This window comes from Eutrema salsugineum, unplaced genomic scaffold, assembly GCF_000478725.1.
Source record: "Eutrema salsugineum unplaced genomic scaffold, Eutsalg1_0 scaffold_10, whole genome shotgun sequence".
Lineage (NCBI taxonomy): Eukaryota > Viridiplantae > Streptophyta > Magnoliopsida > Brassicales > Brassicaceae > Eutrema > Eutrema salsugineum.
The window spans coordinates 3,093,023-3,120,211 of record NW_006256908.1 but is presented as its reverse complement, the minus strand read 5'-3'; the positions used below and the strand labels follow the sequence as shown (position 1 = coordinate 3,120,211).

The 27,189-nt window shown below is 29.8% G+C and overlaps 1 protein-coding gene across 1 annotated transcript; it reads left to right on the top strand.

Annotated features, from left to right (window-relative positions):
* Positions 1-2,042: 2,042 nt before the first annotated feature.
* LOC18027448 (Niemann-Pick C1 protein) lies at positions 2,043-10,981 on the top strand. The gene is made up of 38 exons (XM_006409752.2): positions 2,043-2,271; positions 2,480-2,605; positions 2,702-2,809; positions 2,989-3,105; positions 3,186-3,336; positions 3,414-3,661; positions 3,747-3,917; positions 4,008-4,081; positions 4,956-5,073; positions 5,194-5,277; positions 5,410-5,505; positions 5,587-5,688; positions 5,778-5,846; positions 5,948-6,043; positions 6,132-6,239; positions 6,336-6,449; positions 6,595-6,678; positions 6,760-6,888; positions 6,985-7,183; positions 7,276-7,422; positions 7,524-7,567; positions 7,706-7,789; positions 7,892-7,960; positions 8,035-8,111; positions 8,206-8,275; positions 8,401-8,550; positions 8,689-8,754; positions 8,837-8,981; positions 9,087-9,151; positions 9,247-9,312; positions 9,533-9,626; positions 9,742-9,778; positions 9,871-9,928; positions 10,027-10,137; positions 10,217-10,284; positions 10,448-10,514; positions 10,600-10,668; positions 10,757-10,981. The coding sequence occupies exons 1-38, from the start codon at positions 2,224-2,226 to the stop codon at positions 10,841-10,843; spliced, it is 3,816 nt and encodes a 1,271-aa protein (XP_006409815.2). The 5' UTR covers positions 2,043-2,223; the 3' UTR covers positions 10,844-10,981.
* The last annotated feature ends 16,208 nt before the right edge of the window (positions 10,982-27,189 follow it).

Genomic DNA, 27,189 nt, shown 5'->3' with positions numbered 1-27,189 from the left:
AATAATGTAAAATAAAAATAACAATGATAAATAGTAAAATAATACATAACATTAAAAAACAAATATATAACAATAATATTATGTAAAGCAAATTTCATACAAACTAAAATAACACAAGAAAATAAACTTACATATTTTAGTTTGTGTATTTTTTATTATTATTTATATGTAATGTTATATTAAAGTTGTATTAATTAATATTATTTATAATATTTTTAATATGTATTTTATAGTTATTTATCAAAGTTTTATAATTTAAATTAATTATTATTAATAGTGAGGAATAAAGTGCAAACTATAATATTTTTAAGGTATCATTTTAAAGTTTATCATTGGAGAGTATTACTCTCAAACCTTAAATATAAGGTTTTTTACACCTTAAAAATACAGTGTTTTTTAGAGTTGGAATTCACAAGTTGAAGATATTGCATATTAAGTTAGGAATTCGTGAAGAAATCTAAAAAAAAAGTGTTTCTTAAAAAAATTATGCGGAAAATGCATTTAACCAGCTATTTCATAGAGTACCAAGTGAAAAGAGTTAAGATATTTGTTTATCAATGTCTTTATGCTGACGAGGTGTTCACATGTGATATATTGTGATTTTTCTTATCACATAGCTAAGACTTTACCCCGAATAGTTGATTTTAATGGTAACAAAAACAAATATTTTTTTAACCATTTTAAAGTATTAATTACAAACAAATATTTTGATTTATAAATAATGTTTTACTGAATTTAGATTTCCTTTAAAAAAATAGATTTCGTTTTAAAAATAAAATGAAATTATGGTTTTTCAGTGTCTTAAAATAATGATTCGAAAATATAACAGTATTTAAAATTTCAACACCTAGATTTTTTAACAGATTACAATTTTTTTTCCAAAAAACGCGTTAAAAATAAAATGTCTTGAAGGATCCGCTTAGTGAAGATTTTTATATACATGTTAAATGATGAAAATATTTGGGATTTTCTTTTGTTTTTTTTACTCAAAATGCTATGCTTTTTGATTTGATGTGTAAAATGGAACAAGCTGCAAAGCAAACAGAACTTGCCCCACATACGGAATTTTATTATAAATGCAATTCCTTTCCGGTTCCATGTGATCACACTCTATCATCATTAGCCCCACTTTCAACTATTCATCTCTCCTATATGTTTCATACTTAACTACTATATAACCTAGACATACAATACATAGTTTTGCTCAAAGAAAAGTATTATTTGATTTTTCTTTCTTCCTACCCTTACTAGACCTCATATTTTGTATTTATCGAATCAATCCAAAATTGTAGCATCCTCTAGAAAGCATAATCTTTTATCACCGCCTGGTCTCTAGTATTTCATCGTCGGCATCATCATATCAGACTGTTTCTTTGGACACAGGCTAAGATACATGTTGCACAACTAGTGTTCTGTCTTGCTGTTACCAAAAAAAATCATGTGTTTTGTTAAAATATTTGAATGAATATTTGGCAAAAATAACACGTACAAATCAAAATAGTTGAATTGTGTTTTTACAAAAAAAAATCAAGATTTAAAAATCGCAAATGAGGGTGTTAATACTAAAAATAAAAAAACAATAATAATTTATTTTTCAGTCATGGTAAGTATTCATGGTAGCTTATTGTCAACACTGAGAAAACTCTAACAACAATTCAAATTTCGAAAGTGACTGGATTTTTAGAATTTTCAGATAATCATTCAACAAAAAATTAATTCACTAAAATATGCTTAAATTAGTATATTATTTAAAACGATGTTAACAAATCACAACCTTAATTGTTTGTTAATTTTTAATAGTAATCAGATAATTTTAATTTTTTTCACTCATGTTCAATAAACAAATAAAAAATAGAAAAAAATATCGATAAAAATGGCAGCTTTATACAACACACTGTGTTGCCCACCAAAAAAAAAAACACAGAGTGTAAAAACAAAATTAAAATAGACGAACCTCCCCTCACACACATATCTACGCAACTATAAAACCTCTTCTTCCTCGTTTGACTCTCTCTCTCTCTCTCTCTCTCTCTCTCTCTCTCTCTCTCTCTCTCTCTCCCACTAAATCCGGAAACAGATCATTTATGCCTCTGTAACTATTTCTTCCACGCAGGTTTCGCTCTCATGAAATCCTGAAGAGAATTTCTCACAGCTTTAGCTTCGATTCCTCTCTCTGAAACCAAATAAAAAAAATCCGGCGAAGAAGATAAAATAATAATAATCATGAAGATCCTCTCACGCGTTCTTCTTCTTCTCCCTTTCACTATCCTGGAAAGTTTTTTTTTTTTTTTGTATATTCTTTCGTTTCATCTTCTTCTCCACTCTTATGGCGGATTTGTCTCTGTTTGGGACTCTAATTTTCTGCATTTGCTACATTTTTTTTTTTGAATCTCTGGCTCGACTATTCTCAATTCGAATTTCTTGTTTCTTTTCTTCTTATGAATTTTCATCTGAATTATTTTTGAATTTTGGGATGCAGATTGTGTTTATGATTTGTGGAGTCGAAGCAAAACAATCAGCAGGATATTGTGCAATGTATGATATCTGTGGAGCACGAAGTGATGGGAAAGTACTGAATTGCCCCTTTAACATCCCTGCCGTGAAGGTGACTGTGTATTTATTATTTTTTCATTTGCTGGAAATTTTGTTTTAGCAAATGCTTATGAATTTTGATTTTTTTTTTTTTTTTTTTAATAAACAGCCTGATGATTTGTTATCTTCCAAGATACAAAGCTTGTGTCCAACAATCACAGGAAACGTTTGTTGCACAGAGAATCAGTTTGATACGTTACGTTCACAGGTTCAACAGGTAAAAACACACAAAAACCATTTTTAATTTAGACGGTAACCAAGTGGTAGTGTACTAGTGGTTCTCATTTGTTCTAGAACTAAACACACACCTTGTTGTTATGCTTTTTGTCCGGTCCAAGAATGTTCTTATGTGAAAAGAGTTTTGTCTGTTTTTTGTTTTGTTTTTGTTTTGGCCAGGCTATTCCCTTTATTGTAGGTTGTCCAGCGTGCTTGAGGAACTTTCTGAATCTTTTCTGTGAACTCACTTGCTCTCCGGATCAAAGTCTATTTATCAACGTAACTTCTACTACAAAGGTAAACATATTTTGAACACTGTCTGATTGGTTCGACATCAAGTAGTTCATGTCCCATAATGCTGTGTTTTTATTTGGCAGATCAAGAATAATTCAACAGTGGATGGGATTGAGTACTACATAACTGATGCTTTTGGAGCTCGGATGTATGAATCTTGCAAGAATGTCAAGTTCGGTAGCTCAAACAGCCGGGCTTTAGATTTTCTTGGAGCTGGTGCAAAGGATTTTAAAGGTAGGCCTTATCGTGAGGCTTGCGTTATCTACTCATCTTATCTTTGGAATAAACTGAGATGCATGTTCTGTCACCAGAGTGGTTTGCATTTATTGGCCAGAAAGCGGCTCCGAATTTGCCAGGCTCACCATATGGGATCAAATTCTCGCCAATACCACCGGTATCATCTGGAATGAGGCCAATGAATGTGTCTACTTATTCATGCAGTGATGATACTCTTGGCTGTTCTTGTGGTGATTGTCCTTCTGCAGCTGCTTGCTCCAGTACAGCAGCTCCTCCTACTCAGAAAAAGCATTCTTGCTCGATCAAGATTGGAGCGCTTGAGGTGAATATGGATTTGATGTTTAGTAATGCTTATAAAAAAGCCAAGTCTTGCTTAACATTGTTTCTGGTTGATTTGATTTATGCAGGCCAAATGTGTTGATTTCGTGCTAGCCATTTTGTATATTGTCTTGGTTTCACTCTTTCTTGGAGGTGGTTTACTTCACCGGATAAAGGGTAAGAAAAAGAGACCACTGTCAGAAGCTAGCGGAGAGCGAAATTCTGCTAACCTGCAAAAACCAGACACTATTCAAGCACAGGTATTTGTGATTACTATGACATTTGAAGTTTGAGCTACTGATTAGTAATAGGGATGCTCAATTGCTCATTGCTTTTATATGTTCTCTCAGATGCTACAAAATACCCCACAAAGAAACTGGGCTCAGCTGTCGACAGTACAAGGATACTTGGCCAATTTTTACAGGTTCTTGACATTCATACATGTTGATGCTTAGCTTCAAAATAGGGTTATTTACACCAAGAGGATCACAACATAAACACATGAGCTTTAACACGCATCTTAGAACCAACCTATCGCACCTGAGAATGTCCCTCTCTGTGTGTTTCTCAAGCTAGGTTCTCCTTGAGCTCTTACTGTGTTTTTGTATCTCAAAGCACATCGTGACCCCAAAACCAGAGATATCCGAAGTTTGACTATGTCATCAAGAAGACAGAACATAAGCTGTATCTCTGTAACTCACCTGAAGAAGCTTCTTTCTTGTTCTCCTGAAACCATCGTTGTCACAACAAACTCCACTTAGCTTGCTTAGAAGCTCTCTGTTTCTCCTAGAGGATGAATCTCTCTTGAGTCTTGAGACTCCTTCTCTCTCACAGACAAGCTCTTGGTCAGATTAGGATCAGCTACTTCACTTACTCTCTCTGGATCTACTCTCGATCAAGCTTCTCTCTTAGAATTACGAGACTCTTCCCCTTCTCTATTCACCACCAAGCGCTCTTCTCCTTTCTCTCTTTCACGGATCTGTTTTCTCTTCTTGTCTTTGATTCACCAAGACAAGACTCTATCTTTCTCTTTCTCACTCAGTCTCTGTTAAGACCAGATCCTCTTGTATCTAATTAGGTCTAGCCGCCACATTTATTGAAGAGAGAGAAGGCTCCTTACTCTTTGCTATTAGCCAGACAATGAATAACCACATGTCTTAGAGCACAAGTACTATACGTGATGTTACTCTCTTTTGTGCCACACTACTACCTTCAGATTGTACTTTACTCCTTTGTTTTTACTTATTTTCATGACTAATCTAATAGCCATATCTCACAGTCGTGTTATCTATTTCCAGGAAGTATGGGATTTGGGTAGCAAGACACCCAACTCTCGTTTTGTGTTTGTCAGTCTCTGTAGTCCTTCTACTTTGTGTGGGCCTACTCCGATTCAAAGTTGAGACACGGCCTGATAAGGTAGCGATTTTTTTACTTCTACTTTGTCACAAGCTATGCTATATGCAATAATGCAACCTTTTTAACCTTCTAATAAATGTCCATATTTGCAATAATGAAATCTGCTACTGTCTGTCGCAGCTATGGGTAGTACCAGGGAGCAGAGCTGCTGAAGAGAAACAATTCTTTGACACCCATCTTGCTCCTTTCTACAGAATTGAACAGGTTTTCACATTTCTTTCAACTTGTCAGTTGTCTCTTTGTCACTAAAAGTTTTTGGGGGCTTAGGTTATGCAGCATTTGTGTTTCATATATCAACATTTTAAACTTTTCACATTGTTATGGAAAATTCTGCAGCTAATAATAGCAACAATTCCAACATCTCCGCACGAAAAGGCGCCAGAAATATTGACAGATGACAATATTAAATTACTTTTTGACATACAAAAGAAGGTATCTGCTTTCTCTTTTTTCACTGTTTTTCAATTCCATCTGATAACCCACATAATGGATTCAAAATATTGAATATGGTAGGTTGATGGACTACGGGCAAATCACTCAGGTTCAATGGTTTCTCTGACAGACATTTGCATGAAACCACTAGGAGAGGATTGTGCTACACAGAGTGTTCTGCAGGTTGCACTCTCTTCCTTTTTTATAGTACTTGAGTTTAGATTTACTAGTGCCTTAACGTATCCGGTGGATTTTCTTGCTTCTGGAGGCAGTATTTCAAGATGAAACCAGAAAATTATGATGACTTTGGAGGCGTCGATCATGTTAAATATTGCTTTGAGGTACCTTCTCATAAATGCATTCAATATGGTCTCTTCATGGCAATTCTTTTTTTTTTCTAGATATTTAACCATTTTATTATATGCTCACCACTTTTCTTCAGCATTTCACCTCGACAGAATCATGTTTGAGTGCATTTAAGGGCCCACTTGATCCAACGACTGCTTTGGGAGGTTTCTCAGGGAACAGTTTCAGTGAGGTAGTATTCTTCAGTTTGTTAGAGTAGATAGAGTATGTCAATTTATATGAGTATCTAATATACCCTTTAATTGACTTGTTTAAGACAGGCTTCTGCTTTCATTGTGACTTATCCTGTGGACAATTTTGTTGACAACAAAGGTAACAAAACTGAGAAAGCAGTTGCATGGGAAAAAGCCTTTATCCAACTGGCCAAGGTTAGGAATTTTATTACTGTACATTGTTTTTGTGACTTACTTGTTCGATTTTATGTTCTTGTTCCTTCATTTACGTGAGTACTCTTTATGTGACAGGATGAATTGTTGCCAATGGTTCAGTCAAAAGGTTTGACTCTATCTTTTTCTTCGGAAAGTTCTATTGAAGAAGAACTGAAAAGAGAAAGCACAGCAGATGTCATAACTATAGCCGTGAGTTTCATTTTTTTGTTACCTTCAAGATTCTGTGATCGATATTGTCTTCTTCTTGTGTATGCCATCTTTTGCTTCTAATTTTGTTTTTCGTACCTATACTCTGTTTGGTTCCTAATTTGTCTTTCATATTTCTTTGCTTCAGATAAGTTATCTTGTCATGTTTGCGTATATATCACTCACACTTGGGGATGCACCTCGCTTGAATTCTTTTTACATTACATCCAAGGTATGGTTAGAATCACTGAGTTATAGTGTTACTTTCAAACATCAATACACATATTTCCTTATTTAACCTTCTTCATTTCAGGTTCTGCTTGGTCTATCTGGTGTTCTTCTTGTCATGCTGTCTGTCCTCGGATCCGTAGGATTTTTCAGTGCCATTGGGATGAAATCGACTCTAATTATAATGGAAGTTATACCTTTTCTTGTTTTGGCTGTAAGTCGTGTCTGGTTCTAATATTGCTTGCCACTACAAATGTTGTAGCATGTTCTCAATTTTTCTTAACTCTTGCATGAAATATCATATCTACAGGTCGGTGTTGATAATATGTGCATACTGGTTCATGCTGTCAAGAGGCAAGAAGAAGAGCTCACTTTGGAAAGACGAATAAGCAATGCTCTTATGGAAGTTGGACCATCGATTACACTTGCAAGTCTAGCCGAGATCTTAGCTTTTGCTGTTGGTGCTTTTATCAAAATGCCAGCTGTTAGAGTGTTCTCTATGTTTGCTGGTCAGTAAAACTTTTCACCATTTAGTTTGAATGGTTTCATCATTGTCTTCCTTTCTGGATTTTTAACGATTTCAATGCGTCTTTGGTTGCAGCATTGGCTGTCCTTTTGGACTTCATTCTCCAGGTTACTGCTTTTGTTGCCTTGATAGTTTTTGACTTCAAACGGACAGAGGATAAGCGAGTGGATTGCTTCCCATGTATTAAAAAGACACCGCAATCATCGGATAGTGCTGACAAAGGTAATATCATTTTTGGGGTTTTGCACATATCATCGTCTCCTTAGTCATTGTAGTCTTTTGTAAAATCAACTTTTCATTGGAGTTGTCTTGTTTGACTTCAGGGGTTGGTAAGAAGAAAGCTGGCCTTTTGACTCGATATATGAAGGTATTTCATAAATCAACTTATACCTATGGTTTCAGTTTTACATTAATAGTGGTTTCCTTAACAAAAAAAAAAACATTGTACATTATCCCTTGCAATTTTTCAATCTATGAAAGTTATTGCTTCATTCTACACTTTCAGGAAGTCCATGCACCCATTCTCAACAATTGGGCAGTCAAAATATTGGTCATTGCCTTCTTCTTTGGCTTAGCAATGGTTGGAATTGTGAGTTGATAAATTTTTCTGACCTATAAGAGAAATTTTATAGTTTTCATTAGCCGTTGAAATGATCATCTCTAAGTTATTGTGTTTTTTTGGACCATGTAGGCATTGTCCACTCGAATTGAGCCTGGTTTGGAGCAACAGATTGTTCTTCCTCAAGACTCGTATCTTCAGGTTTACATCGATCTTGCCAAATGTAAAGAACCGAATCTAAGATATCTAACAAGTGCTCCTCTTTTTTCATTTAGGGTTACTTCAACAATATCTCTACATATCTTCGAATTGGTCCACCTCTATACTTTATTCTGAAGAATTATAACTACAGGTATATCACGTTCTGTTTTTTTAGCTGTAAGAGTTTGACCTATATATTTTGGTTCCAACTTGTTATTAAAAGTTAATTTTGCTTCATGTCTCAGCTCAGAATCAAGACAGACAAATCAACTTTGTTCCATTAACAAGTGTGATTCTAATTCTCTTTTAAATGAGGTATATGTAGCTCGTCTGCAATTTTTTTAAATTTCTCCTCATGATATAATTTGTTTCATTGGCACATTGTTAGCAGAGTATCTAGTTCTTCTTTTTCAGGATCTTAATTTCATTATTTTCTGTAGATTGCAAGGGCTTCTTTGACTCCAGAACTAAGCTACATAGCTAAGCCAGCTGCTTCATGGCTTGATGACTTTCTTGTGTGGTTATCTCCCGAGGCATTTGGCTGTTGCCGAAAGTTTACAAATGGTACCTTTTGTCCCCCTGATGACCAGGTACATGCTTTTCTGTTGTATAAGCAATTCTCTGTTTCAAAAGTAGCATAGTGTTATAAAATATCATTATGGTCAAAATGTGTAGTGAAACTTATGACATATGATGGCTAATTCCCTTGTGTTTCATTTCATTTCTAGCCTCCTTGTTGCCCTCCTGGTCAAGACAGTTGTGGTCTAAGTGAAGTATGCAAAGATTGCACCACGGTAAGTTTACAAATGTGTTTGTTTCTATCGGCAACATCTGTAATAATGACATGTGTAATTTTTTTATTTTCTGGTTGTCCAGTGCTTTCGTCATGCAGATTTAAACAGTGACCGCCCATCCACAATCCAATTCAAAGAGAAACTTCCTTGGTTCCTCAACGCACTTCCTTCCGCTGATTGCGCTAAAGGTGGCCATGGTGCTTATTCTACTAGTGTTGATTTGCAAGGTTTCCACACTTATCCCCTCTTTCTTTCTTAATCCATCGATTCTTTCGTTGTATTGATACCTAAATGGCTAAATATGTGATATGTATTCTCTCTGTTCTTATCAGGCTATGAAAATGGTATCATTCCAGCTTCATCTTTCCGCACTTACCACACACCGCTTAACAAGCAGGTACTTTCCTATCTTATAATATGTAGAGCAATTTTGCCAATGTTTGATATAAGTCTCTATGATCGTGTAAGTTTATACTGTGAGTTTGTTTTCAGGCTGACTTTGTTAATTCAATGAGAGCTGCTCAAGAGTTTAGTTCAAAAGTTTCCCGTTCCTTAAAGGTAAAAATTATACTACCGGACTATACTGATTAATTCAAGTCGCATTCTTTCATATTTTGGAATCTTCTTGATCGAAAGAAGCTAAAAAAATATACTTGTTGTATCATTTTCCTTTCATATTTCCTAATGAATCTGCTTAAAAAAATTTGTCGTAATTGTTCCTGCCAGAGTTTCTTCTTAGTAAACTTAATGACTAACTTGTGAATTATTTTCTTTTCAGATGGAGATATATCCATACTCAGTGTTTTATATGTTCTTTGAGCAATATCTTGACATATGGAAAACTGCATTAATCAACCTCTCAATAGCCATAGGTTCGTAAATCTTCCAATCTCAGATCTTAGTTCGAGTTTCTAGTCGGTAGGTCTTGGATTTTTCTTTTTGAACTTCACGTAATAAACTGGCTTTGAATGTTCCATCATTTTACAGCTGCCGTTTTTGCCGTGTGTTTAATCATCACATGCAGGTATCACTCTTACTTTAACCAGAGTTTTCTGGCTAGATATGGTTAAAATCTAATTCTCCAAATCTTTTTCCTCTGTCTGCTTTCTAACTCAGCTTTTGGAGCTCTGCAATTATCTTGCTGGTGATTGCAATGATCATTATTGATCTCCTGGTAGATAGATTCACTCTCATTGTTACTTTATAAATAAAAATCCCATAACTGAATTTCATACACTCTGGTTACTGATGTTATACTCTATGATGCTATAGGGAGTAATGGCAGTCTTTCAAATCCAGCTAAACGCACTCTCGGTTGTAAATCTAATCATGTCCGTTGGCATAGCGGTTGAGTTTTGTGTACACATAACACACGCTTTCTCGGTCAGCCTCTCTCTGTTTTGCATAGCAGTGTTCACAAACATGATATTGTTTTTATCCTGACAAGACTTTAAATGCTCAGATAAGCTCTGGGGATAGAAACCAACGGATGACAGATGCTCTTGGTGGGATGGGAGCTTCAGTTTTCAGGTACATATTTGGTCTCTCTTCAAACATATTTACTTCCTAAGTAACATATGTTACTTCCTAAGTAACATATGTTACTTGTGAATCAAAGTCCTAAGTAACATATGTTTTAGATATTGAAATATATTAATGTATCGTACTATATATATATATATACTGTGTGTAGTGGAATTACACTGACGAAGCTAGTTGGGGTGATTGTGCTTGGCTTCTCAAGATCGGAAGTATTTGTGGTATGTGCTTGTGATCTCTTGAACCCATTTTGCACTTACCATTTCATATTTGGCCTCTGAATTTGTGTTTTTCCTTTTTGTAAAGGTCTACTACTTCAAGATGTATTTGGCACTAGTCCTCCTCGGATTCTTGCACGGCCTTGTATTCTTACCCGTAAGTTATCATCATTTCAAACATTCCTTCCATGTTAGATTTGTTGTTGTGACATGATGAGAGTCTTTGTTTGATTTGGATTATGAAGGTGTTCTTGAGTATGTTTGGTCCATCTCCAAGACATGTAGAAGGGGAAAGGCAAGATCATCGGCCTTCGGTTTCATCGCTGCCGTAGTAGCTGTTTTAGAGTTTTTTTTTCTTTCTTTTTTTTTTATTTAAATGTTTTTTTTTAATATAGAACATCTATTTGTAAATGTTTAAAAATATCCATAGCCACAAGAAATGCAGAGTTCAGTGTTTAGCAGGAAAAAAAAAAATCACATCAAAAAAAAAAAACGTGAATAGCCTTTTAGCCCTGGCAGTCGCTGATGAATCCACCTGACATGTTCACTTAGGCACGTTCACTTAGGCCTGAATTTTTCGCAAATCGGGACGGGAATTTACGGATAAGGAATCGAAATGGGAATTTCGGAAATCTGAATATATTATTCAAAATATTTCCACAAAATATTGGGAGGGAAATTTACGGGTATGGGACAGGAACATGAAATTTGGGAATCAAAACATACTACCCATACAATCCCAAAATAAAATATAATCGGGAAAAGAACGGGAAAGAGACGGGAAAAATTTCGGATAATTAGACTAAAATCAATCTTTTTTTAAAAAAAAAAATTATTATTTGTTAATAAATTAGAAAAAATCATTATTATAAAACATATTTCAATTAATCAAAATCTCTAAAATTTCACTTTATATAATTACCCAACGGGAAGTTCGGGTAATCCCATTCCCGTCCATACCTTTTCATTTACCCATTCAAATATTATTTTCAAACCCGAATGGAAAATTACAATTTCTCCCGAAAAGTTCGAGAATTTTGGGACGGGTATGAGACGGGACGGGTTACCTTTCCCAAAAAATTCAGTCCTCACTCATTATTTAAGATACTGGTCCACATATATTAGACCATATTCAATGGTTTTAAACAGTTAAATATTAATATTTTAATATAATATATTTATATAATTAAATTTTAATTCTAAAATTTAAAATTACTCAATGAAAAAGTGACACATGTCTTGAAAAAATGGAGTTCTTAAACAACAACTTTAAAAACCTTTTCTTTTACCTTTTTGTTTTTATTTCTTTATTTTAAATGCTAAAAACCCTTTCAAAAACCTCCATTGAGATGTTCTTAATATATATCACTCTCGATCGATCCAGTAATTAATAACTATTATATAATTATAATAGGCTCACTTGATACATAATTATCCATTCTTATAAGGGAGAATTGTAAATTTATGATACATTTTGCAAACAATTTTTTTTATAAGATTTTTTAGATTTTTATCACTTTTGGACTTAATTATCCTTTAATTAAGGATAACATTAATTTTAGAAATTTAAATTTAATGTTTAATATTTTAAAAAAATTCGAAAATACCAAATAAGGAAATAAATTAATTACCAAAAATTAATTATAGAAAGTTTTAAATTTTTAAAAATTATTTTCCACAACATATAGAAAACAAATTCTACGTTCTACAGTTTTATAGAATATGTTTTCTAGATATTCTTCTGCAATCTACGAAACCTAAAATTGATATTCTACATATTCTTCTTCATTCTACTCGACGTATAGAATATGTATTCTACAGATTATTTGTCATTCTACAACTTATGGAATATATGTTCTACACTTTTTATTATGTTCTACATTTTACTAGATTGTGTATTCTACTAATTTTTCTTTATTCTATGTAATATAAAATATATATTCTACTAAATCATTAAGAAAATCTGAGAAAATTTAGAATTCATGGACATAACCACTTTAATAAATATTTTCCAAATATTATCTCTCTCCTTTTTTTCCACTTTTTTTTTCTTTTTCTTCTCTACTTTTTTTTGTCCTACGTTTTTTTTCTTCTTTCTCCATTCGTGCTCTCCTTTCAACAAAAACTGTTCTTGAAGTTTTTCTTTAAATTTCTTACCTCATCTTCTGTCATGATTCTTTCGGAACAAACATGCTGCACATTTATCAAGTACTAGTCAAAGCCCTAGTTATCAGACAACATCTTCCTTATGGCGTCCAAAGACTCCAAACCTTGGTCCATCTGAACTTCTAAAGAGCTCAACAAATTCGTCTGCTGGTAAAGAGATGTTATGGCGTTTCATGGTTCTGACTCTTCTCCATGTTCGAATAATCTTGAAGGTAACTCATCAGATTCTGCTTTTCAACTTCTCGATTTCTCAATAAGTGATGATGATATAAGCTTCTTGGAAGAGAACATTGGCAGCTACACAGAGTCTAATGTTGGTATTGTGTCCTTCGTTTCTAAATTCTGGTCTTATGAAAAACGTATTCAAAAAAATATTCCAACTTTGGGTTAAATTTTGGTCTTGTCTTCTGGTTTTAAGTGATCAGAAGTAGAAATAGTATCTATGTAAATCAGCAGGAGTTAGTTTAAGAACTTGAAAAAATCCATCTTGATTCTTCTTAGTAGTTATGAATCCTCTCTTTATGATTTGATGATGCTTCAAGAAAACAATGAACAAATTTCTAACTTGGATATTTTTTCTACACAATCAGTTTTCAAACAAAACTACAAGCTATTATAGAGAAAAGAGAGACTGTTTACACTTTACAGCTGAAACCCTTGGAAACATCCACAAGTTGCCTTTGAGACATTTCTTGTAGCTCTGCATTTAGCAGCTGTTATCTTTGCATTAAGTATGTCTTGACCGCTCTCAGCTTCAACCATTGCTCTTGTCCCTTTTGCTTCCTCTATGAATCACTGCAACGTCATTCTTCAAGTTCTTCGCATACTCTGCTTTCTTCTTCTATAGTTGCTGCTGCATTCCAAGCAGAAATAGTTTCATCTCTTATGTAACAAGTTACTTGTACAGAGATATTCTTTTGCTGCATTCTTGCTGTTTTCACATGCAAGAACATCAGAGATTTTCTTCTCAGCTCTGTTTCCTCTTTATTGTTAGCAAATCATATAAAGAATTCAAAACCCAAACCAATGACAAAATCAGTTACTTGTTCTCTGCTTTGCTCTTGTCACGATCTTCTCAAGCTTTGATGAAAGACAATATCTTTTTCAACAAATCGGCTAGTTTCAAATCTTAATACCAAACAAATTGTTTTTTTTAAGACACAACCTGTCCCGACGTATATTAGTCCTTGGAGATCATTACCTGATTCAAATCAGACTGGGAAGCTAAGCGAATTTGAAAAGCTCAACGAAGAAGGGTGATGGCAGATAAACAATGAAGGCGGAAAGAATAAAGAAGAGGAAGGAGGAGAGAAGCAGAGGAGAATGATCAGCAGGGCAGGCCCAATTGTATTTGACACCTAAAGCAAAAAAAAAATATTTATATGAAAAAAGACATGTGGGAGTTCGAACCTGAGTTGTTGGATAACAAAAACATGACCTAACCAATAGACTACAAATGAAATTTAGAAAAATTTGCTACCCCTATTACTTGTAATAAATTTTGCGCCCAAAGCTAGCGCTTTAGCTGCTTTACCTCCGGGCCGGCTCTGATGATCAAGTCCGGTGATACGCGGAATTGAAGCAGCCCGCAATGGAGAGACGCGAGGATTTTTTTTTGTTGCTTATATTTCTCTTTTTTTAAAAAAAATTGTTTTCTGTTTCCAAATGTTTAAATAAAAATTTAGTAGAATGAAAACTAAGGATAATTTTGGGTTTTATTAATATTAAATCTTATGAGGACAGTGTCTAAGTTAATAAATCCTAAAAAGACAAATTGTTTGGGAAATTGTCCTAAATTTCTAATTATCTCTTCTTATAACACATCAACTTTTAATAAAAATTAATCACTTTGTTCATTTTATTTTCTTTGAACGTCTTGGAATATGTGTCTTAAAGTATTAAAGCAATAAGTAATTGAGAAGAAGATGAATCAAATTCGTTACTCCTCCAAACTATTATGTCTTTCTCTTCCATCAAAATTAATCAATATTCCACACTCACATCTACAATTCTAAGATGCTATTGATTATTAATTTCAATCTTTCTTATTTAATGTTTGATCTCAAATCCCAACAAAAAAATATAAATTCAAAAACTTGAATGGCTGCCATTTTTTTCTTCTAAACCAATAATTAAAGATTATCGTCTCCAAAACAAATTTAGCTTTAAGCCTCATGGTGTTATGGGAGAGAAACTTGACGAATTCATTGTGTTTTAAGTCATTTTTGTTGCAAATGTTGTTTTCATACTTGTTAGATACAGTAAAACCTCTATAAATTAATAATATTGGGACCATGATATTTTATTAATTTATCATGATATTAATTTATCTATAAATTAATAATTATTAATTTATAGAGAAAATTTGCTTTCCGCATATAATTTTCTAAAAGTTTTTTTTGACTAATGTTATAATTTAAAATTTTAACAAATCTCATAATATAAATTATAATTAAAAATCATAACTGTCACAATAAAATAGTTTTTAACACCATATTATATATTCCATATAAAAATATACATGTTCATAAGTTTAAAATTTATAAAAAAAATCATAGCTGTTACCAGTATTGTTGCTAATAAAATTGAAGATAACAATACAATGCATTTAAAAACATTTACAGGTAAGAAAATCAATTATCGTATAAAAAATTATCATAAATTTTGATTATATATAATAAAACAGCAATAAGAGCTACTGATATAATAATTAGAGAGATGAGAACCAATGAGATTTCAACTTTAAGTAAAAACAAACACATTAGTCATATTTTAGAATATTATAGTTACATATAAAAACATAAATTTATATAATTATTAATTTATGTTTTTGTTGGGACCATATATTTACATAAGAGTTTCAAAAAAAATTATTATCTTATTATTTTATCGAATTTGATGGATTTTTACATTGGCCCGACTTGGGACAAACAAAATTTATTAATTTATAGTGATTATTAATTTATCTGAGTATTAATTTATAGAGGTTCTACTGTATCTGGTTTTGCAAATGATATCAAAATTTTCAGATTCGTTGCTCCTCCAAACTATTATGTCTCTCCCTTCTATCAAAATTAGTCAATCTTCCACACTCATATCTACAATTCTAAGATGTTATTGAATATTAATTTCAATCTTTCTTATTTAATGTTCGATCTCAAGTCCCAACAAAAAAAAATTATAAATTCAAAAACTTGAATGGCTGCCATTCTATTCTCCTAAACCTATAATTGAAGACTATCATCTCCAAAACAAATCTGGCTTTAAGCCTCATGGTGTTATAGGAGTGGAATTTGACGAATTCATTGTGTTTCAAGTCACTTTTGTCGCAAATATTGTTTTCATTGTTAGATATCTGGTTTTGCAAATGATATCAAAATTTCAGTTGAAGAGGGAGGATAGGTTCAAGGAGGTTTGAGAGCGTATGAACTCAAGCGATCATCAGCAACGAGGTCATTGCATGAGACCTAAGGTGGCCACCTTTTCTCCACAACAACGCCGCACTTTCTCCTTCTGTAGTTATATGTTATATTCTAAATCTGACTTTGTCGTTATGTTTTTTTTTTTTTACGCTTTTTATTGAATAATTTAGTTCATTTGATGTTCGTTCGGATATCTTTGATGATGATTTATCATTACGAATATCTATAACACTGATTCAAGTGAATTTTAGTATAAAATCTTCTAAAATTGATAAACCTAAAATTAGTTTTTTCTCATGTTAACAAAACGTTCCAAATTTAAATAGAAATTTTTTAAAAAAAATTGACTGTATTTAGATCTATTTACTACTTCAAACTCATGAGAAGTTAAACAAAATAGTCTATATTATTAACGCATGGCTTGACTATAAGTTTATATGAATAACACTCGCTTAAAATAATCCAACTATGTGTCTAATTAATAATTTATAGTTGAAGCTGATTTTATTAGTATCGCAAAAAATGTTGGGATTGAGAACATTTGTTATCATTATGATAAATGGGTAGGAGGTTAGAAGCATCATTCATCAAAAGTTAAAACTATCATAACTTCTTCCATGGAGAATATTGTCGATCAATCAGTCATTCAAATGGCACATGAACAATTCTCTAGAATGGAGAAGAGGTGTGGCCAGCATGGTAGGAATTCTTATTGTAAATTTTTATTCTTTAACGGTTCACTATTGGTTCATGTCTTATATTGATCAGAAATCATAAACAACATACCCTTTTCATCATGTTTCTTTAAGAAGATAATTTAAAGACTCACACCAAAAAAACAGATAATTTAAAGACAAATGAAACGATACTTACTAACAATTAAACAAAACAAACATAATGGAGACGGTTGTCACGAGAACAAGACTAAAAATATAGAACTGATGGATTTTACAGCACTTTGCCACAATTAAGGTTTTATTTTTTTTTTGTTAAAAATCAATTTCGTCTTTTTTTTTTATATTCGTTATTACTCACTGTTATGAACTACATATTTATGCAAATTAAGTGTTTTAGTTAGTCATATGCTATTGTATTTTAAGAGTTTAATTTCTCTAGATATCAATCATATTTAGTTTCATCTAGAAAAATCCTAATACAATATTCATAGTTACGATATCGTCAAACACAATACTATATTAATATAAATTTGAAGCCACAAAGCTATGTAGAAAATGAAGTAGAAATAATATTTTATGTCCAAATCTTAATAAATGTTAAAAACAATTGAAATAAAAAATAAAACATAACAACAAAGAAGTTATGTCTTTTTTATGTGAGGAGGGCTGAGAAAGGAACCAACAAAGAAGTTGAAGGGGACAAGGGTTTGATCTTTGTATGTCCTATAATGCAAGAAAACCAACTGAGAAGGCGACAAGACAATATATATCGTAATCACTAAATTCAATTCTTTTATGTATGTATGAAGACTCAATTTACCCGAAAAGATTCTACTTTTGGTTAGATACAGTAATTACGATGGGATCCAAGTGAAGTTTTGACAAGTAGACGCATCCAAATTTTGATGGAAAAACTTTTGAAGGTAGACAAAAGCTATTGTATAGCAGATGAGTGTAGGAAATTATTCTCAACTCCCATGTGGTATTGTAATAGAATTTCACGGTAATGTTTCAAAACATCACTTATATTTAAAATTAAAGTGTTAAACATTGTGTTAACACCAAGTTGCAAAAAGATAGATGAGTGGTCGTAGGAATACGGACAATACTATTGTGGTTAGACAATTTCATGTTTAAAGAAAATATCAAACTTTTTTATTTAATGACTCAATTTTTTGTAATAAGGATGATAAAAAAAACAAAATTTACATTCAATTAGAAAAAAATTATACTCATCAATTTACTAATTTATAATTTCAAAATAATATGTATAAAAAAATCTGCGTGTATACGCAAATATTCATCTAGTGCCTAATAAAACATATGTGGCTCTGTTTGACCAGGATTTTTCAGATTTTTAGTCAAGGTGTACAATCAACATTTAGTTTACTATATGTATTTTTACTAAATCTGGTACAAAAGAAAATCAATTTAGTCTTACATAAGTATTTTTACTTTATTTGGTTAAAGAAAATTAATTTAGTACATTGTATTTCAATAGAATTTGGTAAAACTTTAATGCAATTTTATAAGCAGATAAACATTTGACTAAAACAATACCCATTTCTTCATTCTTTAAAATGGGTTAGCAATAGTTAAGACACCATCACCTATCTTTTCAACATCTTTTCTGTAATAATATTTTCTAGGGAAATGGAGAGAATATCAATGAAGTTTGTTTTTTTTACCTTCTTGGCTGTTACATGTGGTAAATTTTTTTTTATAGAATATTTGGTAAAATTTCATATTTTGTATGTGAACAAAAAACTATATATATATATATATATATGATGGTTATATCATGTTATTTATATTTATAACAACATCGTTTGGTTTTGTAGTCATCATTATGACAACAAATAGAAGTGTTGAAGCAAGAAGTTTGTTCTATGAAGAAGCTCCTCAATTTGTGTTAAATCCTGAAACTTCACTGCAGGTAGGTCAACCACCAATACAACCACACAAATTTAGATGCAAGCCAGAGTGTATACAATGTATTGCCACCGAAGTTAATATCATATGTTATTGTAAATGCTTAGTTTCAGTATCATTTAAATTAATGGAATAAATCAAATAAGTTTCTCTAATTATAATTCTTATTTGATATTCGTTATGGATATTAAAAATATAGAACTGAATACTCTTTCAATTATATATGTGTTTTTGTCAAATTCCTAGAGCAAGTATTTTAATCATGAAAATAATTAGTTTTAGAATTTTGAGAAGTGAATTCCAAACGTTAAAAAAAATTTGTAAGTAAATTATCAAAAATAAAATATAACGTACAACACACAAGCTTTAGACTAAGTTGCCAAAAACATGTTTCCTTCATCATAATCAAATCGAATTTGGTAGCCTTTGGAAGTATTCTGAAGCTTGCTTTCATGACGTTTCCATTTCGAAAATATGCTATCGTAGATATATAGAAAAAGTCTGATTAATTTTGATAAATTTTAAATTTTATAAATAAGAGACCAAAAACTAACATAATAATTTTAAATTTGTGAAGACTATTGATTAAAAAGGTTGTTTTGATTATATGTGAGATTTGGAAATTGATTAATTTGATTAGCTGACTTGGAAAATTGAGTTTGTTACTTTTCGATACTAAGAGCTTGAGGCGGTTTATGTGGTATTGTTGAGAAAACTGAGAATGAAAATGATGATTTAAATTTCTGATTTGAAATATTTTAGTTTTAATAATTTTAAGTTGATTGTGTAAATAATTAGTGATCTAAGGAAGTGAAGGTAATAATTTCTCTCTCTACTCTTGTTATGGCTATGATTGGTTCCATTATCTACATGTTCAAGTATATACTATAAATATGACGTTTATGGGATGATGATTTTCTTTTCTTATATTGTTCAACAATCATGACTAATTATTATGCTTTTGTGTTCATAAGTTTATGAAATTTGTATTCATATGTTTTCGTTTTGATTTACGAGTGGTTCTGAATAGTACTGAATAGTCAATTTTGTAATTTATGAATGGCCAACTAAATTATACCAAATAATGCCGACTAGTAAAATCTATAAATTTACGAGCGGTCGAACCTAATTATACCGAGCAATACCGAATAATCAAATTTTGAACATTTACGAGCGCTTGAATCTAATTATACCGAGTAGAATCAAATTATTAAATTGGTACATTTACAAGTGGTTGAACCTAACTATACCGAGTAGTAACAAAAATTCAAATTTATAAGTTTATGAGTGGTTGAACCTAATTATAACGAGTAGTACTGCTATTCTCATAATTTACATTGTTTTAGCATGCATTTTATTAAGTATTTTGTGTCCCATGTATGCATTTTCATATATTTCTTAGTGTTATAGTGTTAATTGTGCTTAGATAGGTTTGCATTAGGTCCTAGTTATATTATCAAATAATAGGCATGTATAAAAGCATAAAATGTAAAACAGAACAAATCTTCTGTAGGGCATTTCCAACCTACATCTATTTTTGCCTCTATATGCTATTTTAAAGAAAAATCTTTTCCAACCCACCTCTATTTTTGTCTCTAAAATAGAGAAATGATATTTTTCCTCTCTATATAGAGGAACTATATTTCTTATTCTATAATAGAGTTGAACTTTTTTTATTTATAAAATGGTCATTTAATTTCTAAATCTTTTCATTAATGATTAAACAATTAATATTTTTACAAATAAATGTCCATATTTGATAAAATGGTCCGATAATACTAAGGTTCAATACAGTGGCATTATGATTCTGGTATGAGTCCTACTAATTATTTTCATAAATTATTTATTATGTCTGATGATGTTTAAATCAAAATTTAGTAATGGTGATGTTTAAATCAAAATTTAATATGTTTTATTATTTTTATGTGATGTAATGTACTTTTCTTTATATAATAAATGTTTCATTTAAATAATATCACAATCTATAAAAAATTTGGAAATAATAAATAAGTGGGATTGAAATATAAATATTTAAAAATAAAAATTATTTCTAATAAAATAGAAAAAATATATTTTTAGAATATAATTTTTTAGAGTAAAAAATAGAGGAATACATTGGAGAGAAATCAACCTCTATTATAGAGTTCCTCTATTTTAGAGTCAAAAATAGAAGAATACATTGGAGATGGTCTTAGTATGAGTGTTTTGAGTCTACCGGCATTATCAAATTTCAGAGTTTTTATTGTATTTTGCAAGAAGATAAAGTTTTTATGTACAATTTCCAAGAAAACCTTTCCTCTTAGGATTTCTAATGAAAAAACGTTTCAACTGAAGATAAATTCGATAAAAATCCATCGAATATATTACTTAATTATATTTTTAATGTAAAACCTCTTCAAATAAGTTTTTAAAAAAATAATTTAACACCTCCATCAATAGTGTTACTAAATTAAAATGGATTAATGTTAAATAAAAAATAAGGCATTTTGTTTTTGTAATAACATGACAAGAATATTGTTTAACCTCATTCACATGCCCCATTGACATATACATAGCTATTGCAAGCATCTTTTGAAAACAACCAAGATGCATTCCATACAGGCTTATGGGATTCATGTATATACATGAATGTCTGTCCCCCTGTGTCTCAAACGTTAGCCTTGAGTGATTGCTTATATAGGTCATCATTACCGGCATGGTTGCATTATCTAGTTTCATTATTGGCGGTATATCACCAAATTGGTATTCTTCCAAACATTATTCATGTACAGAAAGTTTGTAAATTTTGTGTCATTTTAACTCTGTGTACGTGTCTTTTTTTACAAAAATAAAAGGTCTTGTTTTGATTTGGCAATATTGTTGACGGTGGAGTAAAATTATTAAAAAAAAACTTATTTGACAGATTTTTACATAACAAATATAGTTGATGGATTTATATTTTTGATTCATCGTTAGTTAAATTTTTTTTTTTCATTACAAACCTAAGAAGATACCAAATATGCATGTCGGTTGAATTTAATTAGTATAGTTTGATAATATACTTTTTTTATCTTTAAGGAACATGAAACTTTAATAAAAAATATTTCTAACTAAAATGAAGCGGATAGAAATCTTTCAACTATATTTGTAATATAGAAACCTCTTAATTAAGTTTTTCTAATGATTTAACCCTTCCATCAACAATGTCGTTAAAGCAAAACAAGCAACACTCAAATCAAAATGCGGTATTTGATGTTGTCAAAACAACATGACCGTTGAAATTCATAGCGACTACATCTCGTTGAAATTTAAAAGTGAATATGATACCACAACTGTTGTGATTTCTCTATGAGATCCATATTCAGACATGATGTATTGTAGCAGTGGAATGAATATCAAGTTTGGTGCTATGCCATTAAAATTGAAAATAAATATCACAACTTACCTAAACCATCACTCTTGACTGGCATTTGAGGCAAAAAGGAACGGTTATGGCATTCACGTATATACATGAATCTCGGAAGTCTGTGTATGGAATGCATTTTAATTGTTTTTGGAAGATGCTTGCACTGCATACATATATATATATATATATATATATATATATATATATATATGTCAATGAGCCATGTGAATAAGGTTGAACAGTATTCATGTCATGTTTTTACAAAAATAAAATGCTTTATTTTGATTTAATTGTATCCTGTTTTAATTTAGCAACATTGTTGACGAGGAGTTAAATCATTAAGAAAACTTATTTTAAGGGTTTATACATAACAAATATAGTTGAAGAGTTTCTACATGCTCCATCTTTAGTTAATAGTTTTTTTCATTGAAAAATATTGTATCTAATATATAAAGAGAGAAGGAGGCTCTCCAGTGTCGACACATCAGTACTTTCTTATTGGTTAATTTTTTTAACAAGTTATTTACTAAAAAAATAATTAATTTTTAACTAAATTCATTAAACAACATAAATAGATATAAAATATTTAATTTATATTACTATGTTAAATGAAAAATATTAAAGCATAAATTTATAATAAATAAAATTTATAATAAAGTATTGTGATTGTCTTCTTATTTTTTTGTGATTTAGTCATTATCTTTCAATAAACAAAAATAATTTAATCACTAAAAAAATGCAAACCAAAATAAAAACAAGAGTTAAAAATATTTTCAAGCTACTGAAAAATAAAAAATAATAACTATCAAACTACAACAAACAAAAAAATATAATAGTTAAGAAGATAAGAAAATTTCAAAATTACAGAGTAAAATGATAGAAAAAAATATGATAACAAATGAATATATAAAAATTTAAAGGTATTGGTTGGAAAGATGGACTCAGTGACATTTATTTAATAACAAAATATGAAAATAATAAATTAAGAAAGTTCAAAATTATCGTTATGTGAAAATTTAAATGAAAAAACTCGGAAAAAATGTAAAAAGTTACTAAAATCATAAAAAATGAAAATGGTTATAAACAAGTTATGAACCTAAAACTGAAAACAATATGTTTTAAAAAATAACTGAAGAGTAACAAATAAGAACAATAAAACTAAGAAAATATGTCAAACAACATAGATATATATATATATATACTATCTAATTTACATTTAACTATGTTAAATTAAAAAAATTAAAGCATAAATTTAGAATAAATGAAATTCAAATTTATTAAAGTATAGCGATTGTTTTCTTATTTTGTTTTTCATGTAATTTAATATTCATCTTTGAACTAATAAAAAATATTCAATCAATAAAATAAAGGAAAAAGACAAATTGTGAGACCAAAATAAAAACAATAATAAAAAGATTTTCAAACAACTGAAAAACAAAAAAACCAAGAACTCTAAAACTACAATACACACAAAAAATCAATAAATAATAGAGAAGATAAGATAATATCAAAATTAGAGAAAAAATGATAGAAAAAAAGAATATGACAACAAATAAATATACAAAATTTTAAAAGTATTCTTTGGAAAATTGGATTCAGTGAAATATATGTACTAATAAAATATGAAAATAATAAATTGAAAAAGTTCAAAATAATTGTTATGTGAGGATTTAAATAAAAAAATTTAAAAAAATAGATAAAAAAGGTTACTAAGATCATAAAAATGTTAAATGGTAGAAAATAAGTTATGAGGCTAAACCTGAGAACAAGATTAACAACTGAATAATAATAAATAAATTAAATAAAATTGAACACAAAAAGTCAAAAATATCAAGTATCAAAATTAGAGAGAAAATAAAAAGAAGAAAAGAAATATATATATATATATATATATATATATGGGTATAATTTTGAAGGTTTTGGTTGGAAAAAAAAGATTGAATGAAAAATATGTAATAAGAAAATATGAAAATGATAAACTGAAAAAATTAAATTGTTGTTAGCCAGGATTTTGATGAAAAACTCAAAAAGGGAATAGATGAAAGAGATTAATAAAATCATAAAAAATGTATATTAGAAAAGTTTAAATTTATCTCAAGATCAAAATTTAGATCTAGGAACTTGAAATTTGGATAAAAAATTAAAATAAATTTGATAGTTAAACTAAAAATCTAAACATATTCACCTATATTAAAAAAAAATCTATGCGTAGCACGAGTTCTCTCCTAGTTTTTATAAAATTTGTATCATTAAGTCCATATGCATGTCATTTTTTTTTACAAAAATAAAACACACTATTTTATTTGATGACATGACTAATAGAAGAGTTCATTTTTTATTTTAAAAAAGATTATTTATATTACAAATAGTTAACAGATTTTATCCGATTCATTTTTAGTTGACAGATTTTTCAATTGAAAATTCTGCTTCTTACTATTACTAATTTTCATTCTCTGATTAATAATTACGTACATACAATCAAAATGTCACTTGTGTGGGTAATTTGGATCTCTCATAATAGTATTTAAAACTGATTCTAATAGATTTTTTTAAACTAAATTGTCGTATTTTTCCTTTATATTTTCTACTAGGTAAGTACCCACATATAGGTGGGTTTATAATTTCATATTTTATAACCCGTGATTAAAAAAAAATAGAAAACAAAATAACAATCATAAAGCATAACTATTATAGTTTTCCCTTACAAATATCAGATGACTATCTTTAGTACAAAATGTTTAATTATGTTTTATGACTTTTTTTATAATATAAATTGTCTACTGAAGAAATAAGGAAAAACGAACAAGAAAGAAATTGGACAGCTTGTGTTGGGTCAATTCTTCTAAAGAAGTTGCCGTAAGATTTCAGAGAGACTTCTGCTTTGGCTGCTTCCGAGAAAATCGCATCTTTTTCTCCGGTTCGTAAGCCGATCATAAATAAAATTATAAACAATCATAAAATATTTACACACAAAATAATAAAAATACAATAATTAAAGCATAACTATTATAGTTTTTTTGAATAAACTGTAGTTTTTATTCCTTTTTAAACTTACTATATTTTTTCTTAATCTAAACATAATTTTTTTCTTTTATTTTTTTTTATTAGGAATCACTTATAAAATTTCATTTTTAATAAAATTTGTTAAAAATATAATTAATAATTTATTAAACAGGTTTCAAAATCTTATTGATTCACGGGACACAGTCACGAGTTACTAACTTTGAATAATTCTCTTTTATATGATAAGATGTGTGTGAGTCTAGACCCTAAGTGAAAGTTTAAACAAAGAAAAATACATGCAATGATTTGTTTGACAAAATCATTAAATCCTTTCTGAAATATTTAGAGTTATATACACAAGCAACAATTTTATCATAGACTTTCAAACCCAAAAAGGATTACAAGCTACATAAAAATAATACTGAATGATATGTACTTTTTTTACTTTTTGAAAATGTAATTCCGTACGTAGAATACATCTATACTATTATTTGTGAAGCAAAAAATTTGATATGCCACTCTCACAACAATTTTATGTGTATTTTTTTGCTGACATGTCATTAATTCATTTTATAACATATGGGGCGTTTTTGATGTATTTAATTGGTCATTCATTTATCCTACATGTATTTTAAAAATTATGTATCATATTTCAATCTAATTGGATCATTAAAGCCTATTTTATCCTAAATTTTATCTGCGATCTGTTTCATTGTAAAATCTTTGTTTTTTTATTATTGGTTTAATCGTCTTTTCGTGGGAAGAGAGATCAGACTACGGAGAACGATAATAAACTCATCCATAAAAATAATATATAAAAATAATGTCTAATTCAGATTTGAAACTTAACATGGTATCAAAGCTAATAAATGAATTGTTTACCTACGCTCTAATATAATAGTTCGTATCCACGCTTGTATAAACTATAAAATAGCAAAGAATAAGAGACAATTCCGACAAAAAAAGAAAGAAATTTTTGGCTAGAAAGAATGAGAAATTACAATAATCTATAAATTTAATGTATAAAAATAATGATTATTTTAAAGATGAAACTTAACATGGTATCAAAACTACCAAAAAGATTGTTTAATTACCTATGCTCTGATATCAAAATTTTGTGTCCACGTTTGCATAAAAAATAAGTACTGATAAAGAGAGACAATTTTTCGTTAAACAAAGAGAAAGTTCTAAATAATGAAAAACTAAAATTATCTTTAAACTTAATATATATATATATATATATATATATATATATTGACAAATTCAGAGATGAAACTAAACATGGTATTCAAACTAGCAAAAAGGATTGGTTAATTACATATATATAATCGGATCAAATGGTTTCATGTTCACACTTGCGAGAAAGATAAGAACCAGCAAAGATAGTCAATTTTGCCAAAACAAAAAGAAATTTGAAGTTAAAAAATTGAATAAATTAAATAATGTGTAAATTAAATTTTTACAAATAATGTTTACTTTAGAGATGAAGTTTACCATGATATCAAAACTACAAAATAGATTGTTTACCTATATTATTATTTAATGAAACTTACCTAGTACCATACTAAAACATAAAAATGATAACTCATAAAAACTAACAAATGATTTTAAAATTCATCATGGATGTTTCAATTTAATAACTAGATTAGACTAAACTTTATTATCTACTAAAATAGTAGTGTATTTTTGTGTTATGCAGCTGTTTTACAGTTTTGTTTTGGTTTTTTTTTTGTCCGTCTAATATTCTTGTTTTGGTTTATTCAGCTTACGAGTTTTCTCATTACAATGATTCTACTGTTTTATAATTCAACTATTCGGTTATTCTACTATTTACTTATAGAATTGAAAACTAGAACTGAAAACTATAATTTATAACTATCCCGTACTTATCTATTATAGTATTTGCGAAATGATTTGAGCTGTGGTTTAACGCACAAATTTTTGTGTCGTTTTGATTAATGAAAAATAATAGATTCTGATTGGTCAGCTCACGTTATAATTTGATTGGTTGATCAACTATTTTTATCACTAAAACCATAAATTAAACCATATATTAAATGCTAAAATCATTTTTAAAAATAGAACATGGGCCG

Bases quoted from the DNA above. Each gene is read 5' to 3' on its own strand.
- LOC18027448 (XM_006409752.2), top strand. From the start codon at position 2,224: ATGAAGATCCTCTCACGCGTTCTTCTTCTTCTCCCTTTCACTATCCTG. The intron at 3,106-3,185 runs GTAAACATATTT...TTTATTTGGCAG, and splicing joins ACGTAACTTCTACTACAAAG to ATCAAGAATAATTCAACAGT. The intron at 7,790-7,891 runs GTGAGTTGATAA...TGGACCATGTAG, and splicing joins GCTTAGCAATGGTTGGAATT to GCATTGTCCACTCGAATTGA.